This window comes from Musca autumnalis, unplaced genomic scaffold (genome assembly GCF_047663935.1).
Source record: "Musca autumnalis isolate F117 unplaced genomic scaffold, ASM4766393v1 scaffold_1, whole genome shotgun sequence".
Lineage (NCBI taxonomy): Eukaryota > Metazoa > Arthropoda > Insecta > Diptera > Muscidae > Musca > Musca autumnalis.
In genome coordinates, this window is record NW_027411644.1 from 221,578,890 (window position 1) to 221,606,159 (window position 27,270).

Consider the following 27,270-nt stretch of genomic DNA (forward strand, 5'->3'; position numbering starts at 1 on the left):
AGTTTCAGCAATTATGTAAAATTTTCTATATTTTATAGATTTTGATGCCCTAGATGGAGTTTTTCTTATATGGGTTTTTCAAAAGATAAGTTCTACTAGCTTAGGGCTACAATATTGCTAAAGACAGCAAGGCCAAATTCCTATTCGTTTCTGAGATAAAGGCCTGATAAATGCAAAAAAGTGTGGATTTAGCCCGGTGTAGATAAGGCCATAAAATCCGAACTGGATCTGACAGGACAAAACCCTACTAGGCTTTTTGTAGTCTAAATATGTACTTTCAAAAAATGCATACTAGAAGTTGTTTGCATTTTCAGTGTTGCATAGTGTATCTTAGGAGCGCTCAGAAGTAACATACGACCGTTGTCTTGCATATGAATTGAATTGAATTGAATTGAATTATTCTAGGTGATTTTAATGGCAAAATGGAAAAAGAGTATATCTTTGGCCCAACAGTGGGTGAATTCCGTCTTGACAGTGAAAATCTGACATTGGAATGATACTAATAGACTTCACAGTGGCAAAAAACATTTTAGTATCAGATCTAAGCATATCGACATTCATTCATCGAGCGTGTTGGATGTACGATCGTTCAAAATAGCAAACATCGATTCGGAATAAAGTACGAACGGACACAACACGGAAGTTGAACATCGGAATGCTGCAATCGCAACAGATAGCCACAACATATTTCACACAACTGGCCCAATTGCTTAATCAAAGCTCTCCTCCTCCTGATAACATATCAGCACAATGGCAAAGTATTGCCCACTTCATGCAAACAGCCACAAAATCCATACTTGAACACCAGAGACCTTCACCAACGAAACTATGGTATGAGTGTCCTGTTTCTACCGAAGAGAAAAATGCGGCATATTGCTAGAGAGGTATTAGGAGAAAGGAAGAGAAGAAAAATGTATTTTCCGTCGAAAAAAAGTAAAAATTGAAAAGTGGTAGTGTGGAAAAATCGAGGTGAACAGGAGCCAGAATGAAGTCCGAAAATTCGATGAATGTGGATAAGCGTGCTCAGGTTGTGGAATGAGATGTTTGCAAACTGTTGGTATCCATTTTTGCAATCTGTTGGCATCAAGAACGCGTATCCGATGATTATTGGAACGTGAGCATTTTCTGCCCCTTCCACAAGAATAGAGATAAGTCTGTGCGCTCAAGTTATAGTTGCATAGACTAGAGCCTATGGTCAATGGAATAATTCGCCTATATTAGTGTGGCTTAAGTTCTGACAAACATTTAACAGATGTTTACCTTGCGACCAAGCCTGGAAAACCCCCTCGATATGCAGATCAACATTCACTACTTTTTTGTGGAATACAAAGCACTCTTCGATGTTTACGTTAAAAGGTATTCCAAGCTATGCCGGAATTTGGTATTCCCGTAAAGTTCATTCGGCCTTGAAAAATGACATTTATTGATACCAGATCTACCAGGTCCTCAGTTAAAATAGGAAGTAACATATCCCAACAGTAATATGAATTTTCACGAAAATTCTCTAAAGGCTGCATTTATGGTTGTGGCTGAAAAAAAATCATACAAAAAATGTGAAATCGGATTGGATTTTGATATTGCTCCGATAGGCCGATTTTAGGTATTTTGGGCCCTATATACATATGTCGAAATCTGATCCGATTTTGTAGAATTCGTTTTTTAGTCAGACTTATGACTAAGTTGATGGTATCGACATGCATTGTATCCACTGAGATCGGAAGTTGTTATTTACAATTTTGAGGTAGTTAGATTTGATCTACCTCGGCAACGCCATAAATACAACAAACAACATCATTTGTGAAATAAGGCGAGGAATAATATTGTCCAATAGAGATGATACCTTGGACTAAGTAAGCAAACAAAGCCCCATTTCTTCAAACAAAAGTCGCAGTTTAGAAAACACTGATACTACCTGTGCTAATGTATAGTTCCGAAGCATGGATATTTGCACAAGTAAATAGTACAATACTAGGACATAATTTAGGTTTGACACGCACATACTATCCTGCAAATGCACCCACACGCCCACCGTATATCTACGCTAACTGAACTGATGCGAGCTCAAACCCTCGTTGTTACACTCCTGAAGCCTATTTCCAAGCATGCGGGAAGAAAGTTACTCACAATCCCACGGCGACGGGTTCTTCGATGCCGGACTCGTGCATGTGAACATGTCAGGAACAAAAAAACCATCCAAAGCGTTGGGATGTGCCGGAATCGGAACATCTCACAAATGTTCTCAGCCTGTGGCGGGCACAATGTGGTTGCCCGAAGTCTGGAAAATGGGCAGGTGGTCCAGTTACTGAAGCCAGGGAAGGATGCCAGCAAAGGTGAATCCTACAGACAGATTTTGACGCACGTAGCAAAGGCTCCTAGTTACGATCTTGGCATCAGGTACCTTCTCTGATGTCATTTGTGAAAGGCTGATCCCCTATTTGACTGATCTTACCGCATTTTTCAACGCTAGCAATGTCATGGTCGATGGAAGAAGAATCCCGACCGCCAACTACCCCTAGATTCTAAGTGTCGCATTCGACAGAATGTTCACGTCGTCCGCACATGCCACAGATATCTGTCCGCTTTAAAATATTTCCGCTTTAGAAAAGAGAAAGCAAGTGCAAACGGCATTAATTTCGCCCGAGCCGAACTTTGTATATCCTCCACCATATAATCAAGTGAAATTAGATTTCAGCCGACAATCGGGCGGGGGCCGTTCTACAGGAGCTATACTTAAACGTGGCACGTTTAACCAATTTTGTGCAAAAATATCTTATAATAACGGAGACTAAATAATATGTGTGAGAATAAAGTGGCTAAAACATGCAAATACCGAAAATCGAGAGGTACCGTTCTATGGAGGGTATATCAAAACGTGGACCTGTACCAACCATTCTCTGCGGAAATGTTTTAATCCCTTAAAGAAGACTTTACGAAATTGTAGCTATTTCGGCTGGATAATGGGGCTAAGACCTTACAAATTCCCAAGGTACCGTTCAATGAGGGCTATATCAAAACATTGACCTGCAGCGACAAAGTTCTGAAGAAAAGTTTTGTAATGCAGTTAAAATAAAAATTCCCAAAATCAGAGTGTACTGTTTTATAGGCCCTAGGCCCTATACCAAAACTTTGACCAGGGACTCAATTATGTTTCTATGAAAATATGAAATGAAAAATGTTATAAAGGAAATAAAAATCAAAAGAAAAAATATATAAAGAAAATAATTTTCATTTCAAATTTTCATAGAACAAGAATCCAGTGAAGACTAAATACCAAAATTTCAGTCATTTTGATGGGATAATAGCTTCATTATCCCATAAAAATAATACCTAAAAACCGGGAGGTACCGTTCTATGTCCACTATTTTTGGTGCAGAAGTTTTTAAGCAGGGATAACCATAAATGCCAAACTATATTCACAAAATACGTTAAAATACCCTTAATCGGGATGTACCGTCATATGGGGGCAATACCGAAAGATGGTATGTCTACAAATTTTAGTGGAGAAATTTGTTTATTACTACAACTTTTTATTGGGGGTAAATCAATATCAAAAATTCTAAGGACCTACAATACATTTGACCAACAATTTATCCACCCACTTCAATCTGTTCGGATTTCAATAGAAGATGTAGAATTACACGCTGATGAAGAATATATGTGTACTTTATAGCGACGCAAATGATTATTTCGATGATTTACAAACGGAATGATAAACTTAATATACCTCCACCATACATTATGTAGTGGTGGGTATAACAAACCGTGATGTAGGGTTTAATAAAGAATATATTCGATTTAATATTACTGCTATTAATAAAATTGAAATGTGTTAGACGCAAATCCGCTATTATCGAAAATTAAACATTTAGAAAACGCATAATGAAACAATTAAAATGGCTATTATATCGCACAATTTACCTGCAACCTCCAACACACAAAAAAATAACATTTCTACAGTTTTCCCAATTTTCCAAAACGTACGAAAAATGTTTATAAAATGAAATTCATTTATTGTAAATACCTTGTTGTTATAAACATCCAAATAATTGGGCGCCGAAAATATTGTTATCAACGATGGGAAACCGGTAACCTGATTTTTGCGATACATGCGGTAGCTGAAAAAGTACAAAACAAGAACAAAAATCAATTTCAAAATTATAACTCGACAATGACCCGCTTTAAATAATTCGTATTCGGAAATAAAGTAAACAACAAGTAAATTTTGCAACAAATACCACTTACCCCGCATCTTGTGCTTCATGGGCTCTGACAACCGATAACAAATTGTTCTTTTGTAGAAATTCACAGCAGGCCGTATAGCTAAAATAAATAAATTTATAAACATAATTAAGAGGGGCAGGCGAGTGAGCCAGCGAACAAGCAATCAAACGATTATTATTTATTGTGGCAACGTGGCAATAGTTCGGAAGGCTAAAAATAAAATTTACATTTCATACCTGAAAAAGTATGAACAACCACGCACTGAATTGTGTGTAAAGTAATCATTGTTTTTTTCATTGCCAAAATCTTCCAGTGGGTCGGACCACAACAAATCACACATGGGACCAAAGGCGGGAGGTTCACGGAATCTGTTTAACTAAAAATGTGGGTAGTTTGTAATAAAAGAGGTGTGAAATGAATGCATGTGCAGGTCATCTTACTTTTTTGATATCATCTAAGGTAAAGATTTCAGGTGATAGGCCTCCATGAATACACAGAAATTGTTGATTTAATAAAGCCGCCAATGGCAAACAGTCAAAAGCCTCCATACAGGCATCGTACACCTTAATTGAGTATTTTATTTCACCTGAAATTGAAGAGAGTAGTTAATGAATATAATATAACTAAACAGCATTATTACTTGGAGGAGCAGAATATCTAAACTGATGATAAATACTTAATAACAAAAAAGGAAAGTATCAGTCAACTATGCTGACGGAGATATACCCTCAGCCACTGACCAAAAAAGCCAAACCAAACACAATAATTATGCCGTATACAAAATATATCGATTTTTAATCAAGAGTTTGCTTTAAAGTCTGTAGGCAACGTAATGTGGGGCTATGCCAAATAACTGGCATATACCAAACATTTTTAGTAACTAAACTTCTTCATAAAGGATTCGAAATATTAAATTAGTTTTAGAGTTATCTTGTACAATAGCAGGGTTTTGGAGCTTTTGGGTCATTATCTCAGCAAGTATTGACTCTCTCCAGAAAAAAATTACCGTTGTAAATGAGGCCGCTAGAACAAACTACTGAAAAAAGAATCAAAACGATGCGAGAGGAGATTTTAAACTTCACTTTTTCCTAGGGAGGTACACGAAGGAGTGGGCCGATATAGTCCATATTCCAACCTGATACATGACTGGATGAAATAATACGATGTGCAAAGTCTGCACCAGTCAGAAACTCTCTAAGAGAAATATTTTGCGGATTTGCCATGTAGGTTGGTGCCGTCAGCTTTTCTTGGAGCGTTTAGGCCAATATCTCAGGAAGTAGGGACTTGCGCCGCAAGGATAACCTACTGAAAAAAAATTTCAGAACGATCCAAAAGGGCTCTTAAACTTCTCTTTATATTCGAACCCGATATAAATCTGGAAGTAATAATACGATGTGCGAAGTTTGGACCAAATCAATTGCTATTTTCAAGAGTTATAGTTCACACCATTTTACAGGAAAATGTTTAACATTTGTGGGGGAGGTACCGGAATGAGTGGACCGATTTGGCCCATCTTCGAACTTGAACTAAGTTTGGACAAAATATTATCATACCATCCAAACATACTTGGGGGGACTTAGAATTTTATGCTGATCAATAATATGTGCGGATTTCTGAGTGAAATCACACTTTTTCAAAATGAGGTTTTTGATTTCCTTTTTATTCCCTCAGCATTTGTGCTAACGAGGGTATATACACTTTCATACGGGCAAAATTTGCCTCATCGAAATAATGGTTTTAGACCCCAAGTATGTTTGGACGAAATCTGTTTTAGACAATTTGTAGTCGATTGAGCAATGTCCGTCCGTCTGTCTGTCTGGCGGCTGGAGCGCACGATAACTCTCGAAGGGATCAACCCATTCGATCAAAAATTTTGCTTTCGTAATAGTTTGTCCAAACTTAGTTTAAGTGCGAAGATGGGTTATATCGGTCCACTCCTTTCGGTACCTTCTCCACAAAAGTTCGAAATGTTCGGAAAATTTGTACGTACGATAACTCTTTAAGGGAGTAACCGATTTGGTCCATACTTTGCAAATTGTGAAATGTCAACCAGACATAGACTTGGTTTTAAAATGGACTCAATCGGTCCACGACTTCGGGTACCTCCCACACAAAATTTGGGAAAAGTTCAGTTTAGGACCTGCTCTCGAATCGCTTTGATTTTTGTTTTAGCAACTTGTATTCACTGCCCTTCATACGACGGTACAAGTTTCATCTGGGACATCATTCGAATCCCACACATTCGAATCCCACACTTCCTGAGTAAATAGCCTGAAAGTTCCAAAAAAAAACCCCATGACACCGTGTGAGGTGGTTGGAGCGCAAGATAAGTCTCGAACGAATCTGCCGATTCGGTCCAAAATTTGGCCTTAGTAATATTTTGTCCAAACATAGTTTAAGTTCGAAGATAAGCCATATCGGTCTACTCCTTCAGGTATCTCCCCCACTAAAGTTCAAAAATATTCGGAAGAATTGTTCGTACGGTAACTCTTAAAATGATGGCCGAATTGGTCCATACTTTACACATCCTAATATATCTACCAGACTTAGATCAGGTTCAAATATGGACTATATTTGTCCACTCCTTCCGGTACCTCCCACACAAAATTTCGGACAAGTTCGCTTTAAGACCTGCAATCGAATCACTTTGATTTTTGTTGAAGCAACTTCAAACTGCCTCAATTGCGATGGTTAATTTTTTTCAAGGGTAAGTCCATACTTCTTGGGCTAACAGCTCGAAGGTTGTAAAAATCCCCTAAGGCTCCATATGTAGTGGCTGGAGATCCACTTCCATAATGGTCAATGTCGATCCATTCCTTTAAGTATCTCCTCCGCAAAAATTTTGATTTTTAATCCTATTCAACATTTTTGTCGGTTCATGCGCCCAAAATTTTTAAAACCCCTAAATATATACGTTTTTTGAAAAAAAAAAAAAAATTATTTCAATATACAGAGGCTGAGGGTATGTATATCTCTGTCGGCAAAGCTGACTGATACTTTTTTTACTTATTATTTTTAAAGTAAGCCCAGCTTAATCACAAATCACAGCAAGACATTGCAGTATATTTTCATATTTTTTGACTAACGTCTCAAGAGATATCGCTCCTTGAAAATGTCGAATTCTGTAAAAACTATGTGTAAAGAAATAAATACTCATTACTTCTTTAATATTGTTCTAATATGAAAAAATCATTTTTGTATGTTTTATTGTTTTATCAGTTATTCAATAAAAAATAGAAAAAAATGCAATGTGGGTTTGGATACAATTTTCGCGATTTAATATTTAAAATCAATTACAAAAATTTTAAGTTCTATTTGGTAGTGGGATTCGAATGATTACTATTTTTTCTTAATATTTTAAAATTTGTCAATAAAATTTTTTCTTTATACCAGTTGCACACTGTTTGTTGCTTTACAAAAAAAAAAAAAAATGAAAAAAAAAAATATAAAAATAACATTTTTGTTTTGTAGTTTTATTTATGAATTTATCTTAAATATCTTAAAAACTGGGTCATTTTTCGATTTTGAAAATGGATTAGCAACAAGTGTACCAGCCGGACAATAAACTAAATAAATTGATAATCAAATAAAATGAATTACATGAAATGATTCAAATAATCTACCAATTATTAAAGTGAGATTTTGAATTTCAGATATGAAGTGGCAAAACATATATAGCTGGCACAAAAAAACGTCATTCAGTAATACCCACCAATGTTAGTACAATAATTGCTAAACCGTTCAAAATCGAAAAATGACGCTGTTTTTAAGATGTTTAAGATAAATTATTAAATAAAATAACAAAACAAATTTAAAAAATAATATTTTTTTGTAAAATAACAAATGTTTCATACTGGTATAAAGGAAAAAGTTTATTGACAAATTTTAAAAAATTAAGAAAAAATAGTAGTCATTCGAATCCCACTACCAAGTAGGACTTAACATTTTTGTAATTGATCGTAGTTTAGTACAAAACATTTCAAGAATATCGAAGAGTACAATCATTGTTAAAAATTGATTTTAAATATATAATCGCGAAAATTGCATCCAAACCCACTGTGCAATTTTTTTCTATTTTGTACTAAATAGCTGATAAAACAATATTAAATTATTAAAACAATATTAAAGAAGTAATGAGTATCTATTTCTTTGCACATAGTTTTTACAGAATACAACATTTTCTAGGCGCAATATCTCTGAAAATATACTGAAACGTTTTGCTGATAAGCAGCATTACGACAGCAAAAATAAAAGAAATCAAAAACCTCATTTTGAAAAAGTGTCCGATATCACTCAGAAATCCCGATATATAATTTATAGGGTTTCCGTCGAATATTTCGATGTGCTACAAACGGAATGACAAATTTAAGTATACCCTCCATATTATGGTGAAGGGTACAAAAATCGGACAGATTATGAAACAGGAGTGAAAAATAGTAGATACTTGTATCGGCGTTTTGGAAGTTTATTATTAGAGGTAACAATAAACTATCGTCTACCACATATTCAATCAATCCCACGAGTGTCGATTCTATGCAACGATTTGGCTCGGATGAATCTTAGACCAGGGACCATTTTTTCACCATGACAGCGGTAATATATTCCAGGAGATATTACCACTGTCGTTGTTTCGACATTTTTGATCCATGGAAGGATACAGAAGTACACCGGGCCATATATTCCATTTGCAAGGTCAGCATCCTCTACATGCCAACATCAGTGAGATGTATCAAATGTGTGAACTTCATTACTCCAATTCATCCGCAAGGGTCACTGCAATAAAGTCAGCGATTCTTATGAGATATCATTGTCTGTAGATTGCAACGTTAGGAGGGTTCAACACTTAGCGAAAATATAATTGAAGAAGTGGGCCATTTGCCCCCCTCAACTTGCTCGAATTCAAGAGGAGTTTCACTCGCGAGTGGAATTCGAGCGAATTAGAGCGAGTATTCGGAGCTCTGGTTAAATCATCGGCTAGCTGAGAGAATTTTTTCGGTATATCATCACTGCTGCAATGTTTCACCTATTGGTTGGATACCGTGGTCAGTCGTCGTACGAACCCTGAAGTTCCAAGAGTTAGGGAACTTACTCTTGAAGTCAACAGGTTAGTAGGCGAGTATAAGGGGAAAAAGTGTATACACCATCTGAAGCAATGCAACTTTGGTACAAGATTGAGTAAATTGTGGGCAACGGTTACATAACTATCATCAACAGTGACTAATCTGAAGTGTTGGGCATTTTATTTTAACTGGCAGTTTATAAGCAACACGAAGGTGGCAGGACGATGATGAATGTGCTACGCCGTATGTGAGCCCTTTCAATAGAGGAGGTACCAATTCAATTTACAATGAATGATGTTGCAGATGTTATCCGAAAAGGTATCTCAATAGTAACGTTTAAACAACTGGATGAACCTGGAGTTAAGTACTTTACAAGGATCCTCAAGATATCGTTAGCCACCCATATTGTACCAGAAGTCTGCAAAGTTAGCAGGTTCGTTCCACTACTGAAGCCAGAGAAGGATGCCAGCATAGGTGAATCGTACGGGCCAATTTCTCCTCTTTGGCGAGCAGCAAAGATTCAAGAGGCACTACTCCTCCCCACGATAAAAAACTGTTTTCCAGTTCTCCAACATCAGCATGGATTCCCGAGAATACATGGCACCACACCAGCATTACATGCCATATCCACACATATCAGTCGAGGACTGAACCACGGCAGGTCCTGGTTCTTGGCCTGCTCAAGTCCTTATGTGATAGGTTAAATATCTACATAGTTGACTTGGGGCAGTTCTTCCATCTAAGGAAAAAAAAATACGACGCCAAATCTAATATAACCGTTGTTTACCACTTGAAAGGCTAGAATGAGGCTCCACTGAACATATTGGTCGATGGTGTCCAGATTCCGTTCATCAACTACCCCAAGTTATTGGGTGTTACGTTCAGCCATTGTTATTTGCAGTAACATTGGAAGTAGGAACATGGTCCTCAAGTCGCTGATCGGCAGTACAGCACAACACTTCTTGATATCTTATAAACATTGGCCGGTCTGTGGTAAGCTATGCGGCGCCAGTGTGATATGCAAATTTTAGCGCTACGGAATAGAAGAATATGCAAACTGGCAAGAATGTCGCCCTAAGAACTGCAATAGGGCGCCTTCTCAGGACACCAGTGAATCATCTTCATAAAAAGTTGACGAATTTACTAGTGCATCAGCAAAATAGTATGTTGTTGATGCAGTACTTGCTTGGGCGTTACCGCCATGAGCATCCATGTCAGAAGTAACCTCTAAATCAAGGAGCTGATACAGTTGCACAGAAAAAAGTGTGAATGCCGCACTCGGAGACCACCCAACAACAACCTTCGTAACAAAAGAACGGCAGCTGCCAAGGCAACCACGAGTGGCTTTAGGCCAATTGAGATCCAGGCGGCGTAGTCGCTCTAATTTCTAATGAACCCAATTTGGCCTATGTCTCCAACTTTGGTTGGAAAGATTTTTCGTCCACTGAGAACACCAATCACGTTGCTCTTGAAGCAACTTTAAATGGCAGGTGCTTACACCTGGGAAGTTTGTGCGGATTTTGAAACAGCAATGTTCATAGACAAAAAAAAAATCAAAAAACAAACAAAATCGCCGGAGCGCTTTTTAAATAAATCGCGATTCAAGTTGACACTTTTAGGGCTTTTTAGGCTTTCACGATTTTGCTTAGAAACCGCAAGTCCTATTGAAATGGGAAAAATATTATAGCTATGAAAATTCTCTACAAGATTAACCTTTACGATAATTTCGTAGGTTTTGCCGTTATTGAGATATAGAAGTTCATATTAGGACAATGCATTGACTGTATCGCTACTTACAAAACAATGTCATACATTGGCGCATTAACTAACTTTAAGTGAAAACCGCTTACACCTGGGAAGTGTTTGCGGATTTTGAAACAGCAATGTTCATAGCTGAGAAAAATTTAAAAACAAGAAAAAATCGCTGAAGGGATTTTTAAATAAATCGCGGTCAAAATTCACATTTTTAGGTTTATTTTATGTTTTCGCGATTTTGCTTGGAAACCGCAAGTCCTATCGAAATGGGGCTAAATAAAGTGTTGTAGCTGTGAAAATTCTCTAGAGGATTGACCGTTATGATTTCTTACTAAGTTTTACCATTTTTGGGAAATATAGATGCTCAGGTGACATTTTCAGCTTTTTTTGTTCGGTTTTCACGATTTGCTTGAAAACGGTAAGTCTTATCGAAATGGGACTAATGAGAATCTTTTAGCTTTGCAAATTTTCTATAAGATTGGATTTCGTAATTTTTTCCTAGGTTGTACAATTTTCGAGATATATAAGTTTAAGTTAGGAAATTGCAGTCATGACATTGTTTTATAAGAAGGCGATACAGTCAATGCATTGTCCCAATTTGAACTTCTATATCTCAATAACGGCAGAGAAGAGATAGAGAATTTGCATAGCTACAATATTTTTCTTAGTCCCATTTAGATAGGACTTGCGGTGTCTAAGCAAAATCGCGAAAAGCTAAAAAACCCGCGATTTATTTAAAAAGCGTTCCGGCTTTTTTTGATTTTTCTCATCTATGAACATTGTAGTTTCAGAATCCGCAAAAACTTACCAGGTGTAAGCACCTTCCATTTAAAGTTGCTTCAAGAGTACCGTGAAAATGCCAAACTGCGGTCAATTTATGTCGAAAAAGTTGATGAAGAACAAAACTGGGACCTATGTCAAGAATTTTTGGTGGTGAGGTGTTTTGACGCCCGGGAACACTAATTGTCAAATAAGAGCCACTTTAGACAGAAAATGTATATAAAAACTTTACCTAAATCGGGTGATCGTTAAGTGGAGGCTATACTAACACGTTTTTTTTTTACCACGGGAAACCCTAAATGCCAATTTACAGCTAATTTAGACCGAGAGTGGACCTACATATGTCAACAATTTCTGATAGAGAAGTTTTTTGACCACTGGGGACACTAAATGCCAAATTACAGACAATTTTCGCTGAAAGTGTAAAAACTTTAAGGTACCTGATGTAAGGGGCTATGCAAAACGTGGACTTATGTTAAAATCGGGCGGCACCGTTATGAGGGGGGCTATATCAAAGTGTGGACCGATATAGTCCATTTTCGAACTCTATCTCAATTATTGTGGACGCTAGAGTGATTACAACAGACGGACACAGAAAGATCGATAGGGTCTGAAGGAATTTTTTAATGCGTTACAAACGGAAAACAAACTTAATATACCCTCCATACTATGGTGGAGGGTATACAAATGTACTTACATTCTTGCTTAAAGGTAAAATATTCTGTTAAATGTCTGCACTCGTGATTACCGCGCAGCAGAAATAATGTATCAGGATAGCAGATTTTTAAAGACCACAAATATAGGACACACTAAAATTAAAGAGAAGAGAACATTTAAATTGATAATTCCATGTGCATCCATTAATGTACAATTTCACTCTTCTCTCTTACCTCTATACTAAAATAACCACGATCAACATAATCACCCAAAAACAAATATCGTGTCGATGATGGTGGACCACCAACTTCGAAAAGTTTTACCAAATCGAAAAATTGCCCATGGATATCACCGCACACTGTTATGGGTGCCTCCACATCAATCATGTTGCTTTCATTTCTCAACAGCGCAGCACCTTCTGTAATAATTCGCAGGGCAGGTTCTTCTTCAATGCGTCCTTCGAGCAGGAAATGTTGTCGCAAAGCATCATAGTTTGGTTTATTTGTTTTGGGATCATAGACCTCGTCCATTGTTAATTTGTGGGCAGGTGGCAGTGGTACCTCTACAAAGACAAAAAAAAACACATAATACAGAAAAGGCATAAGAAATTAATTCATAAATTCACATTCATTAAATCCCACCATCAGCGGGAATCAACCACCCGGCAGACACCTTGTTGATAGGTGGCAGTAAATTATCGAAATTTATTATGGATCTGTTTAATGTAAATGATTTAAAATGTCTTAACCGGGTATAATTAATGGGCTTTAACATATAATTGATTGCATACAAGACGCCAATGACGTGCACGGCAGACGTCTTTTATTAGCCGCCAAAAAATGTTTGCATTAAAACAATTCTCTGCAGTAAACTGCAGTGAAAACTATTAATAAAATGCCATTGGGAAATATGATTTGTTAATAAAAGGTGTTAATATGGTGGTAATTCAATTGCGTTTGTTTTTTATTTTACTCATTGTCTTGTTTATTTTACTCATATCCTTCAGGTGTTAATAAAATTTTGAAATATAGTTTATTTTAAACATAACAAGTAAAAACAAGTAAAAGAGGGCTATAGTCGGACGGAGCCGACCATGTTATAACCTACACCACTTCTCCTGGGCACTAGTTTTCCGCGGAATTTATTTATATGATTGTGAGGTCTCTCTTATGCTATGTTCAGACTAGCGGTAATTCGCTCTCTATTCGTTGTTCGACCCCAAATTACGATACAATTACTTCATTTCCCATACAAAATTTTGAGAACGAACAACGATTTTTGTACATTGTTCAATTTAAATTACTCTCAGAACGACGATAAAATATGTCCCATCTCTAACAAATGAGAGAATTTATCGAAATAAATTAATTATGACAGGAAAAATAAAAAATTAAAAATGTATTAAAAATCCAAAACTTTTTAGAAAAACTGCAAAATATGAATGGAATGTAAACAGTTTAACGACTAGTATACATTCAAATCATAGCAAATTTTGTCTTCTCTTCCATTGCAGTTGCATTTCTTGTCCATCGTTTCAAATTCGCGTACAAATTTAGAAACAAAAATCAAATGCCTGCCGGAATGTCTGTACACCAAAAAGATATGTTGGCAGGTCTCTCTCTCGTTAATTATTGAAATAGAAAATTTTGAAAATATACTGAAAACACCAAAATTGTGAGAAAAAATGGAAAACATGAATGAAAATAATAGAATTTAATATGAAATAAATATCTGAAAGAAGGATAAATATTTTTTCAGTTCATATAAAATAATTTTGCCCGTATTTTGGTTGAAACTTTCTTTAAAATCAATTAAACAAAAACCATGAAAATATGAATCATGTTGCTATGAATTGTGTACCATGTCGTATGAACGGGTTAATTCGTGTACGTAATTATGAGAACGAACAACGTGATTCAAATGCTGGTATGAACATGACATTATTCATTCGGGGATGTTGTGAGAATATATGTATGTATGATTGCGACAAGTAACATATTATTTTCATTATTTCGTAATGTACAGATGGACCATTTTGGCTACATATACATACATACAAACATACATGCATGCATACATACATACATACATGCATATTCCTTCAAAACATTAAAAATTTGTATTAAGAAATAAAAAAATACCGCATTTAGAAATAGCTTTTGTTGACTTTGTCCGATTTGATCAATGAACGAGATCAATATTTCGATGTAGTACATTACTTCTAATCAAAGGTAGCTTAAAAACATCAAAAACTCGTACAACATCGCATCAATTACAAAAACTGGGAATTCTTCTATCATGATTTTTATATTTTCTATCATGGTTGCGAAATTTTGTAGCATGGAAGGTAAACGTACCCAGCAAAATTTGAAGGAGGGGGTTCCATGCGATAACGTGATTTCATGGCATCTTTTGCATTGGTTCAAACGAAGTCGTGAAAGATCCGATCTTTTCATTAGCCTTTGAACCAATGCAAAGGAAGTCGTGAAAGATCCGATCTTTATACCCTCAGCCTTTAGGCTAAAGAGGGTATTTACACTTTGATACGACCAAAAATGTGCCTCATCGAAATAATGGTTTTAGACCCCAAGTATGTTTGTACGATATCCGTTTCAGACAATTTTGAGTAGATCTAGCAATGTCCGTCCGTCTGTCTGTCTGGCAGTCTGGTGCGCACGATAACTCTCGAACGGATTAATCGATTCGGTTCAAATTTTGGGTATCGAAATATTTTGTCCAGATTCGATTTAAGTTCGAAGATGGGCCATATAGGTCCACTCCTTCAGGTACCTCCCCCACAAAAGTTCGAATATGTTCGGAAAATTTGTGCGCACGATAACTCTCGAAGGGAATAACCGATTTGGTCCATACTTTGCACATCGTGTAATTTCTACCAAACTTAGATGAGGTTCCAATATGGACTCAATCGGTCTACTCCTTCAGGTACCTCCCACACAAAATTTCGGAAAAGTTCAGTTTAGGACCTGGTCTCGAATCGCTCTGATTTTTGTTTACGCAAGTTGTGTTCGCTGTCCTCTATACGACGCTGTAAGTTTCATTAGGGGCAAGTCCATACTTCCTGAGAAAATAGCCTGAAAGTCACAAAAACCCTATGACACCGTGTGTAGTGGTTGGAACGCAAGATAACTCTCGAACGGATCTGCCGATTCGGTCCAAAATTTGGCTTTCGTAATATTTTGTCGAAACTTAGTTCAAGTTCAAAGATGGATTATATCGGTCCACTCCTTCCGGTACCTCACCCACAAGAGTTCGAAAATGTTCGGAAAATTTGTGCGTACGATAACTCTTGAAGGGAGCAACCGATTTGGTCCATACTTTGCACATTATGAAATTTCTACCAGAATTATATAAGGTTCCAATATGGACTCAATCGGTAAACTCCTTCGAGTACCTCCCACACAAAATTTCGGAAAAGTTCAGTTTAGGACCTGCTCTCGAATCGCCTTGGTTTTTGTTGTAACACCTTGTATTCACTGTCCCCTAAACGAAGGTACAAGCTTCTTCAGGGGCAAGTCCATACTTCCTGAGAAAATAGCCTGAAAGGTACAAAAAAGCCCTGTGACACCGTGTGTAGTGGTTGGAGCGCAAGATAACTCTCGACCGAATCTGCCGATTCAGTCCAAAATGTGACCTTCGTAATATTTTGTGCAAACTTAGTTTAAGTTTGAAAATAAGCCCTACCGGTCCACTCCTTCAGGTACCTCCCCCACAAAAGTTCAAAAATGTTCGGAAAAATTTTTCGCACTATAACTTTTGATGGGAGTGACCGATTTGATCCATACTGTACACATTCTCATAATATCTACCAGATATAGATCAGGTTCTAATATGGACTATATTTGTCCAAACCATCCCGCACCTCCCACAAAAATTTTTGGATAAGTTCACTTTAAGACCTGCTATTGAATCACTTTGATTTTTGTTGAAGCAACTTACATTCGCTGCCTTAATTGCGATGGTAAAAGTTGTTTCAGGGGCAAGTCATACTTCTTGAGAAAACAGCCCGAAGGGTGTAAAAACCCCCTATGGCACCCCCATGATCTATGTCGATCCATTCCTTTAAGTACCTTTTCCGCAAAATTTTTGAACTTTAATCCTAATCAACATTTTTGTCGGTTCATACAACCAAAATTTTGAAACCCCCTAAAAAGTGTTTCAATTTGCACAGGCTGAGGGTATATCTCTGTCGGCAAAGCCGACTGATACTTTTTTACTTGTTTCATCAGCATTTGAACCCATTCCATCGATCCAATAGAGACGAATTTTGTGTTTTTATTTATACACATTTTTCTAAATTATTTACAATAGGTTTGATGTTGTCGGAGACTCGAAATCACAAACAACTTTGTTAAAACTCTCGTCGTAATGATAATGTCATTGCAAAGGGTTGGTGAAAATGACATGCCAAAGCATTGGTGAAAATGACATGCCAAAGCATTGTTGAAAATGACATGTCAAAGCATTGGTGTAAATGACACGCTTTGGGTCCAAAAATGAATAGCACCTTTTGGGGTCCACGCTCATATAAAATTCATCGATGAAGATGCTAAAAAGATGACATGCCAGATCACTTGCACCCATGATTGAATGACATCTTTGGCATCGAACATTTTGCTGGGTAGTTCTTTATAAACAAACCAAGACTACATATAAAGGAAACACACTTATATGTCACGGTGCGCCTGAACCAACATTAAGTGGAAGGTGCTTGCGGAGTCTGAAACTAAAATGTTCATAGATGAGAAAAATAAAAAAAAAATAAATACATAAATAAAATAAAAAATCGCCGGAGCACTTTGTAAATTAATCGCGATCAAAGTTCACATTTTTAGAGTTTTTTAAGGTTTTCACGATTTTACTTGGAAACCTCAAGTCCTTTTGCAATGAACTTGGAGCAAATGTTGTAGCTGTAAAAATTCTCTACCTTTATGACTTTTTCCTAGGTTTTAATAGTTCTGAGATACGTATAGAAGTTGAAATTGGGGTATCGCCTCCTTACAAAACAATGTCATGCACGGTGCGCCTTAACTAACTTTGAATGGAACGTGCTTACACCTGGGAAGGTTTTGCAGATTCTGAATCTATAATGTTCATAGAAGAGAAAAATCAAAAAACCAAAAAATCGACGAAGGGATTTTTAAATATTTCTGATTTCCCTTGGATCAGACCATCTCCCCATAATTGTCTCCATTAGCAGACCACCCGACTTCATCACCTCTGAACGCCGCACGTTCGTCAATCATAAAAAAGCTGATTGGCCGAGTTTCAGAGAGTTCACCAATCACCGCTTCAGAGAATTGCCCAATCCTTCTGATGTTCGGGTAGCGGAAAGGACGTTCCGGGACATCATCACTGCTGCAGCCGTTCGCCATATCCCTGCTGGTCGAATACCCGAAGTAAGACCAAATTTCCCAGCAGAGGCGACGGGATTAGCAAACGAGCGTGATGAGCTTCGTCGTATCAACCCCAATGACCCCAGAGTCAGGGAGCTGACACTGGAAGTTAACAGGCTGGTCGGCGAGCATAAGCGGAACAAATGGTTAAATCATCTGAAGAGCTGCAACATTGGAGCCGGTATAGGTGAATTGTGGGCAACGGTTAAGTCACTCTCGAACCCTGGAAGAAGGGAAGATAGGACCTCAGTCACGTTTGGCGACGTTACGTTGACTGACCCGAAGAGGTGCGCAAGTAATTTCAATCGACAGTTTGTCGAGCATCCCGAGAGTGACAGGGCGAAGAGAAGAGTATTACGTCGCATCAGATCTCTTCTTGCCGAGGATGAACCACCACAATTTACAATGGATGATGTTGCCAATGCCATCAGGAACGCTAAATCATCCAAAGCGTTGGGCCCTGATGGAATCTCCATGGTAATGTTGAAGCAGCTGGATGAGCCGGGAGTCGAGTATCTCACCAAAGTCTTCAACTTGTCGCTAGCCACCCTCGTTGTTCCCGAAGTCTGGAAAATGGGCAGGGTGGTCCCACTACGGAAGCCAGGCAAGGATGCCAGCAAAAGTGAATCGTACAGACCGATTTCGCTTTTGTCGCCCGTAGCAAAGACACTTGAGGCCTTGATCCTCCCCAGTATCAGAAATAGCTATCAAGTTGCCGATCATCATCATGGATTCCGTAAGCAGCACAGCACGACAACAGCGCTGCACGCCATTACCACATATATCTGTAAAGGACTCAACCAGAGACGACCGTGCGATAGAACAGTGATGGTGGCTCTTGACTTACACAGTGCGACACAAAAAAAATTAACCATATTCTGACACCTCAGCATGATAGAAGACCAAAAAAAAGAAGACACGTGTCTCGGCGTTTCGTGCCATCACTTAGAATTTCGCGGTTATGGGCTCCCAAATGTCTAAGGCCTTGATATCAAAAATGGTCACATTGTCAGGCTCATATCTTCCAAACCATTAAGAATTTTGAATTCTACTCCGAGGCAATGTTGTAGCACTTGTCATAAAGAAAAAATCGTGCCAATACACAAAATCCATCCAAGGTCATCTTCAAGGTCAAAAATCATCAATGTCAAATTTCTTTAAACTTTTTTTCGGGTTTTAGACCATAGATATTTAACCGCTAGCAATTCGTGGAAACAGTCAACTAGAAAATTGTACCTTAGACCTCAGCAAAGAACTTTCTTGACTGCACGAACTTTCTAGGTGTAGTCCTTAAAGGTGAAAATAGCAACAAAACTATAAGAAAATTGCATTTTTGTCGATTTTGCTTCATAGATACCAAACCGTTCAAAATCTAAACAAACAACTAACTAATAAAATGTACTTTAGATCTCAATACATAACATTCTAGAATATACAAAATTTCCAGGAGCCGTTCTGAAAGGTCAGAATGGGGAAAAAGTCTTAAATAATAAATTTTTCCCGGTTCACGTCCATAGAGCCCAAAGCGTTCAAAATCTAAGGAAACAACCAATTACAAAAATATATCTGACATCACAATAAACAACTTTTTAGAACATACGAATTATCTATGAATCGATCTTAAAAGTCAAAATAGCAAAAAACATAAAAAAATGTGTTTTTTATAATTTTTTTCTCGTGCTTTAGTCCATAGATCTCAAACCGTTCAAAATTCAAGGAAACAACCAACTACAAAAATATATCTGACATCACAATAAACAACTCTTTAGAACATACGAACTATCTATGAATCGATCTTAAAAGTCAAAATAACAAAAAAACTGAAAAAAGTGTGTTTTTAATCATTTATTTCCCGTGCTTTAGTCCATAGGGTACCAACCGATCAAAATTCAAGGAAACAACCAACTACAAAAATATCTCTGACATCATAATAAACAACTTTTTAGAACATACGAACTATCTATGAATCGATCTTAAAAGTCAAAATAACAATAAACCTGAAAAAAGTGCATTTTTAATAATTTATTTCCCGTGCTTTAGTCCATAGGGTACCAACCGTTCAAAATTCAAGGAAACAGCCAACTATATAAATGTATTTTACATCACAATAAACAGCTTTTTAGAACACACGAATTTTCTAGGCTTTAAAAAAATGTATGATTTTTATAATTGTTTCTCGTGATTTTGTCCATAGAACCCAAATCCCAAATCGCAAAGCTACCGAAGTTTTTAGTAAGCAAACTTACGATGGTTTTAGAAACTAATTTAATAGGTCCAAATTTATTTATTTCATATTACAAAAGAAACTTAAATATATACATATTTTAAAATGAAACAAAAACTGATTACAAGTGAATATAAGAGAGCATATACTTTGTTTTTCGACGAACTCGACTTGACCGGCGAAAACTATTCCCCCAATACAGTGTGTCGCCCGTGTTATAACTATCTCATGGCATGGTTAAATGGTGGTAAGCATAGTATGAAATATTGTAAGCCGATAACATGGAATAAAATCCAAGATGATCATGACGAAAGCACATGCTACACATGCGTAAACTACACATGTTGCCAAAATAAAAATATTGAGAAGATGAAAAAATATAAAGCTACTGCAACAGCCACACTGCCAGTGCTTGCACCTCCAAATTTTGTTTCACCGAAGCCTCCAAGTCCAGATCGCAATACAGAATTTACGGGAATGACTATGGGAAGTGCAGTTACGTATGAAGATAATTTTGACTTTGACTATGAGCCCCAACAAGAAAAAGATGGGCCAAGTTTAATAGTGAGTGGAGATTGTTTATAGATGGTTCGGCTTCAAGCTTGAAAGCTGTGCTGCTGCATGTATCCAACCGCAAACCTTCCATTCCGGTAGCAATGGGGATTAACATGAAGGAAAGTTATGAAACATTAAAGCACATACTGGCCAAAATCCAATACACGGAACATAAATGGAAGATTTGTTGCGACTTCAAAGTTATAAACATTTTACAAGGAATCATCGACAAGGGCGGCTATCCAAAATTCTTCTGTTTCCTTTGCAATTGGGATTCCCGATCACCTTTTAATCAGTACAAATGTACTTCGTGGAGACCACGGGGAAGTGTGAAGGAACAAATAGAACAAAACAAGTTGAAAAATGTGCCCTTAATTGACAATACCCATGACATCTTGCTGCCACCGCTGCATATAAAATTGGGAATCGTAAAAAAATTCATAGAAGTAGCTGTTGTGAACTGTCCAAAAGCATTCGACTTTTTAAAAAGCGTTTTTCCAAAGCTTAGCGATGAAAAAATTAAAAACGGTATTTTAGTAAATTTATATTATCTACATCTATCTATATTAATGTTTCATTTAATAGGCGTACTTAATGGGCCTGATATTCGGAAGTTGTTCAAGACAAACTTTGAAGCATCGCTAGATGAAAATCATTATATGGCATGGGTATACCTACAGCGTGTGTGCACAAAAGTATTGGGAGGGGATCGAGACGCGGAGCCGGATGCAAGGGAATGGGTTAAAGAAATGCTGCATTATTTTGAAAAAATCGGCGCATCGATGACACTTAAGTTGCATTTCCTCCATTTCCATTTGATGTTTTATTTAGCCAACTTCCATCTGAATCTGATGAACAAGGAGAATGGTTTCACCAAGTCACAATGCCCATGGAAAACCGCTACAAAGGAAAAAAACTCGATGCATTACTTGCAGAGGTACTATCAACTTTATATGCATTATTTTTTATTTATTTTTTAATTAATTGTAGGTATGTTGGTGGAGTCACAAGATCACTCTGTATGACGTCGATGAATTCGAAAACGTTGATGATAAAGGGCAGACAAACGTACTTTTGGAGACCGTATGTTGTGAATCAGATTCGGACGAAGATTTGGACCCCCAATGTAAGAGAGTACGGTTAATAAGTCCAGATCCATCATGTTCATAAACATTTTTAGTATCATCTCACATGTGTAGTTTACGCATGTGTAGCATGTGCTTTCGTCATGATCATCTTGGATTTTATTCCATGTTATCGGCTTACAATATTTCATACTATGCTTACCACCATTTAACCATGCCATGAGATAGTTATAACACGGGCGACACACTGTATTGGGGGAATAGTTTTCGCCGGTCAAGTCGAGTTCGTCGAAAAACAAAGTATATGCTCTCTTAAATTCACTTGTAATCAGTTTTTGTTTCATTTTAAAATATGTATATATTTAAGTTTCTTTTGTAATATGAAATAAATAAATTTGGACCTATTAAATTAGTTTCTAAAACCATCGTAAGTTTGCTTACTAAAAACTTCGGTAGCTTTGCGATTTGGGATTTGGGTTCTATGGACAAAATCACGAGAAACAATTATAAAAATCATACATTTTTTTAAAGCCTAGAAAATTCGTGTGTTCTAAAAAGCTGTTTATTGTGATGTAAAATACATTTATATAGTTGGCTGTTTCCTTGAATTTTGAACGGTTGGTACCCTATGGACTAAAGCACGGGAAATAAATGATTAAAAATGCACTTTTTTCAGGTTTATTGTTATTTTGACTTTTAAGATCGATTCATAGATAGTTCGTATGTTCTAAAAAGTTGTTTATTATGATGTCAGAGATATTTTTGTAGTTGGTTGTTTCCTTGAATTTTGATCGGTTGGTACCCTATGGACTAAAGCACGGGAAATAAATGATTAAAAACACACTTTTTTCAGGTTTTTTGTTATTTTGACTTTTAAGATCGATTCATAGATAGTTCGTATGTTCTAAAGAGTTGTTTATTGTGATGTCAGATATATTTTTGTAGTTGGTTGTTTCCTTGAATTTTGAACGGTTTGAGATCTATGGACTAAAGCACGAGAAAAAAATTATAAAAAACACATTTTTTTATGTTTTTTGCTATTTTGACTTTTAAGATCGATTCATAGATAATTCGTATGTTCTAAAAAGTTGTTTATTGTGATGTCAGATATATTTTTGTAATTGGTTGTTTCCTTAGATTTTGAACGCTTTGGGCTCTATGGACGTGAACCGGGAAAAATTTATTATTTAAGACTTTTTCCCCATTCTGACCTTTCAGAACGGCTCCTGGAAATTTTGTATATTCTAGAATGTTATGTATTGAGATCTAAAGTACATTTTATTAGTTAGTTGTTTCTTTAGATTTTGAACGGTTTGGTATCTATGAAGCAAAATCGACAAAAATGCAATTTTCTTATAGTTTTGTTGCTATTTTCACCTTTAAGGACTACACCTAGAAAGTTCGTGCAGTCAAGAAAGTTCTTTGCTGAGGTCTAAGGTACAATTTTTTAGTTGACTGTTTCCACAAATTGCTAGCGGTTAAATATCTATGGACTAAAACCCGAAAAAAAAGTTTAAAGAAATTTAACATTGATGATTTTTGACCTTGAAGATGACCTTGGATGGATTTTGTGTATTGGCACGATTTTTTCTTTATGACAAGTGCTACAACATTGCCTCGGAGTAGAATTCAAAATTCTTAATGGTTTGGAAGATATGAGCCTGACAATATGACCATTTTTGATATCAAGGCCTTAGACATTTGGGAGCCCATAACCGCGAAATTCTAAGTGATGGCACGAAACGCCGAGACACGTGTCTTCTTTTTTTTGGTCTTCTATCATGCTGAGGTGTCAGAATATGGTTAATTTTCCATGACTCGAAAAATTACACACAGTGTTATCAAAAGCCTTTGATACAGTCAGGCACTCCACGCTGTTTGAGGACATTGAGCAGACAACCCTCCGGCCAAGCTTGAAACGTTGGATAGTCAACTATATGTGTGGACGCCAGTCGTACGTGGAATTCAGGAATAAGAAGCCCAAACCCCGTAGAGTGAAACAGGGAGTTCCCCAAGGTGGGGTGATATCTCCGGAACTGTTTAACCTCTACCTCTCCTGTATTCCACCCCCTCCAGACGGCATTGAGATCGTGACGTATGCGGATGATTGCACGATCTTGGCGTCGGGTACCTATCCTGATGACATCTGTGAGAGACCGAACAACTATTTAACTGATCTTACCACCTTTTTCCATTCGAGGAATATGCAGATTTCCCCCACAAAATCTACAGCCACTCTGTTCACCACATGGACAGCGCAGTTTGGACGTGAGTTGAATGTCGTGGTCGACGGTAGCAGAATTCCGACCACAAACTGCCCTAAAATTTTAGGGGTCACATTCGACACTACATTCACGTCGTGCGCACACGCCACAGCTATCTGCGACAAGTTGAAAAATAGGAACAAGGTCCTCAAGTCCCTGGCCGGCAGCACTTGGGGTGCAGATAAGGAAACCTTGTTGACCACATATAACGCGATAGGTCGGTCTGTGGTAAGCTATGCGGCTCCAGTCTGGTCCCCGAGATTGTGTGATTCGAACTGGAAAAAGATTCAAACTTGCCAAAATGCAGCCCTGAGAACAGCGACAGGGTGCCTCCTCAAATCTTCAGTGGACCATCTACATGAGGAGGCAAAAATTCTTCCTGTAAAGCAACACAATGAGATGCTTTCGTTGCAGTACCTGCTTGGATGTTATCGTGTGAGCCATCCCAATCACCATCTTGTGGGTAGGCCCGGCCCATTCAGGGAGATCAGGAAGGATATCCATGCTCTAGAGGGAGAGGTCCAACGATACAGGAGAGAACCCCTAGATCAACAAGCATATCAAGCAGGATTGAATAGCATTCACACGGACGCAGTTGCCAAGGCCTTAAGCAATTATAGTGTGAATAAAGTACTTGGAGTACATCCTCCATCTATCGCAGCTGAGGAGCGTCAGCTGCCACGACAAACTAGAGTAGTTTTGGCCCAACTACGCTCGGGATATTGCAGTCGCCTAAATTCTTATTGGGCGGAAATCGATCGCACCGTGCAAGACATCTGCCCAGTATGCGGCATGGGCCCGCACGACACACAACACCTTTTTAACTGCCCCGCCAAACCTACCCATCTAACTCCAGTGGATCTATGGCTACATCCCATCGAAGCAGCCACTTTTCTTGAACTGGAGATAGACCCAGAGCCAGATTGAACAGAAGAACGAACAAATAAACATAACAAAAACACTGTTACAACAACAACAACAACCATTGCGACCTACAGAGCCGCTACAAAATTGGATAAAAATTTTGTTTTTGGTCCATTTTACGATCATCGCCAAATACTAATGGGGGTCTATTATGGTCTGAACCCGACCTCCATACAAAATTTCGTAAACATTGTTCCATAATTGGTCCATACATGTGTTTGTATTTGTTTCGTTTTTCTGTGTTGGGAGCAGCACATCCCGCAATGTCTGCTCCGAATTCTTTTGATCCGTGCCGGGACGGAGGAAAACCCAGGACCAATTTATTTGTGCTCAGTTTGTCACATTCGCATCTTCACCCAACTTTCGGTGTGATGCAATAGATTTCAGGAGTGGGTGTACCTAAGGGGTTGCTCTGGACTTGTCCACGTGAGGGACTACGACAGGGACTATGTTGCTGCATGCTGCGTGAATACAGTCCCGGTGAGTCGTCGTCAGATTACGAAACTCCCCCGCAGTCCCCTCGAAAGCAACCGCACACGCAGCATTTAACACCAGCCGTTGTTGTCCCAATCCCAGAAAATGCATCCTTTAACAATTTAATTGCAATGGACTCTAAGGTAAGATCGAGAAAATAGTAGATTTCATGAGTCGGAAGAACATCAAGGTCGCGGCGGTGCAAGAAACCAAGCTCAACAACAACTGTAGCTTACAACGTGTTAAGGAAGGATCGCACCAGAAGTGGAGATGGGGGATTAGCTTTCCTAATGCACTAGTCTGTCCAATACATACCTATCACGCTTAAGCCTGTCTCTAATGATCCGTACATGAAATGTATGGGGGTAGCAGTCAGATGTGGAACTGCCGAGATAGAGTTGCTGAGCGCATACATCCTGCCGAGAAATAACTGTATCTCAGATTACGAGCCTGACATTAGCTCGCTTTTGGAAGGTCATAAACGTCTGGTCCAGGGGAGCCTCATGAGCCTCGTAAATGACAAGAGAGGTACAGCACTGGCTGAGTAGATTGATAGTTCTACGTTTTGCACGGTAAATGAGCACGCCCCTACCAGAATTAGAAGATAGTCTTACAGTTCGCCAGACATAACCATCATATCACCTGGTCTGACAAATGACGTTACCTGACAACCTGGGATTAGCAAATGAGCGTGATGAGCTTCGTCGAGCCAACCCCAATGACCCCAGAGTCAGGGAGTTGACACTGGAAGTTAACAGGCTTGTCGGTGAACACAAGCGGAACAAGCGGTTAAATAATCTAAAGAGTTGCAACTTTGGAACCGGTATACGTGAATTGTGGACAACGGTTAAGTCACACTCGAACCCTAGAAGGATGGAAGATAGGATCTCAGTCACGTTTGGCGACGTTACGTTGACTGACCCGAAGAGGTGCGCAAGTTATTTGAATCGACAGTTTGTCAAGCACCCCGGGATCTCTTCCTGCCGAGGATGAACCACCACAGTTTACAATGGATGATGTTGCGAATGCCATCAGGAAGGCTAAATGATCCAAAGCGTTGGGCTCTGATGGAATCTCCATGGTAATGCTGAAGCAGCTGGATGAGCCGGGAGTGGAGTATCACACTAAAGTTCTCAAGTTGTCGCTAGCTACGCTCATTGTTCTCGAAGTCTGAAAAATGGGCAGGGTGGTCCCGTTACGGAAGCCAGGCAAGGATGCCAGCAAAAGTGAATCGTATATGCCGATTTCGCTTTTGTCGCCCGTAGCAATGACCCTTGTTTTTATTTGTTTCGTTTTTCTGTGTTGGGAGCAGCATATCCCGGAATGTCTGCTCCGAATTCTTAGATCCGTGCCGTGACGGAGGAAAACCCAGGAACAATTAATTTGTTCTCAGTTTGTCACATTCGCATATTCACCCAACTTTCGGTGAGATGCAATAGATTTCATGAGTGGGTGCATCTAAGGGGTTGCCAGTCATAGAAGAAGTCCAACCCCCCTAGAGTGAAACAGGAAGTTCCCCAAGGTGAAGTGATATCTCCGAAATTGTTTAGCATCTACCTCTCCTGTATTCCGCCCCCTCCAGACGGCATCGAGATCGTAACATATGCGAATGATTGCACGATTCTGGCGGCAGGTATCTTCCCTGATGACATCTGTGAGAGACTGAACTCCTATTTAACCGATCTTACCACCTTTTCCCACGCGGAAAATCTACAGCCACTCTGTTTACCACATGGACAGCGCAGTTTGGAAGAGAATTGAATGTCGTGGTCGACGGTAGCAGAATTCCGACTACAAACTGCCCAAACTTTCAAGTCGTGTGCACACGCCACAGCTATCTGCGTTAAACTGAAAAGC

The 27,270-nt window shown here is 38.2% G+C and overlaps 1 protein-coding gene across 29 annotated transcripts in view; it reads right to left on the reverse strand.

The window, feature by feature from the left end:
* CanA1 (Calcineurin A1) overlaps positions 1–27,270 on the reverse strand; it is an 81,064-nt gene that overhangs the window by 27,112 nt on the left and 26,682 nt on the right. For all 29 annotated transcript variants that reach the window (XM_073960239.1, XM_073960251.1, XM_073960244.1 and 26 more), the window contains 6 exons: positions 12,707–13,035; positions 12,514–12,625; positions 4,662–4,807; positions 4,458–4,597; positions 4,243–4,320; positions 4,022–4,115 (listed from right to left, as the gene is read on the reverse strand). In XM_073960239.1, the coding sequence (XP_073816340.1) occupies positions 4,022–4,115; positions 4,243–4,320; positions 4,458–4,597; positions 4,662–4,807; positions 12,514–12,625; positions 12,707–13,035 (899 nt within the window). The remainder of the gene's footprint in view (positions 1–4,021; positions 4,116–4,242; positions 4,321–4,457; positions 4,598–4,661; positions 4,808–12,513; positions 12,626–12,706; positions 13,036–27,270) is intronic.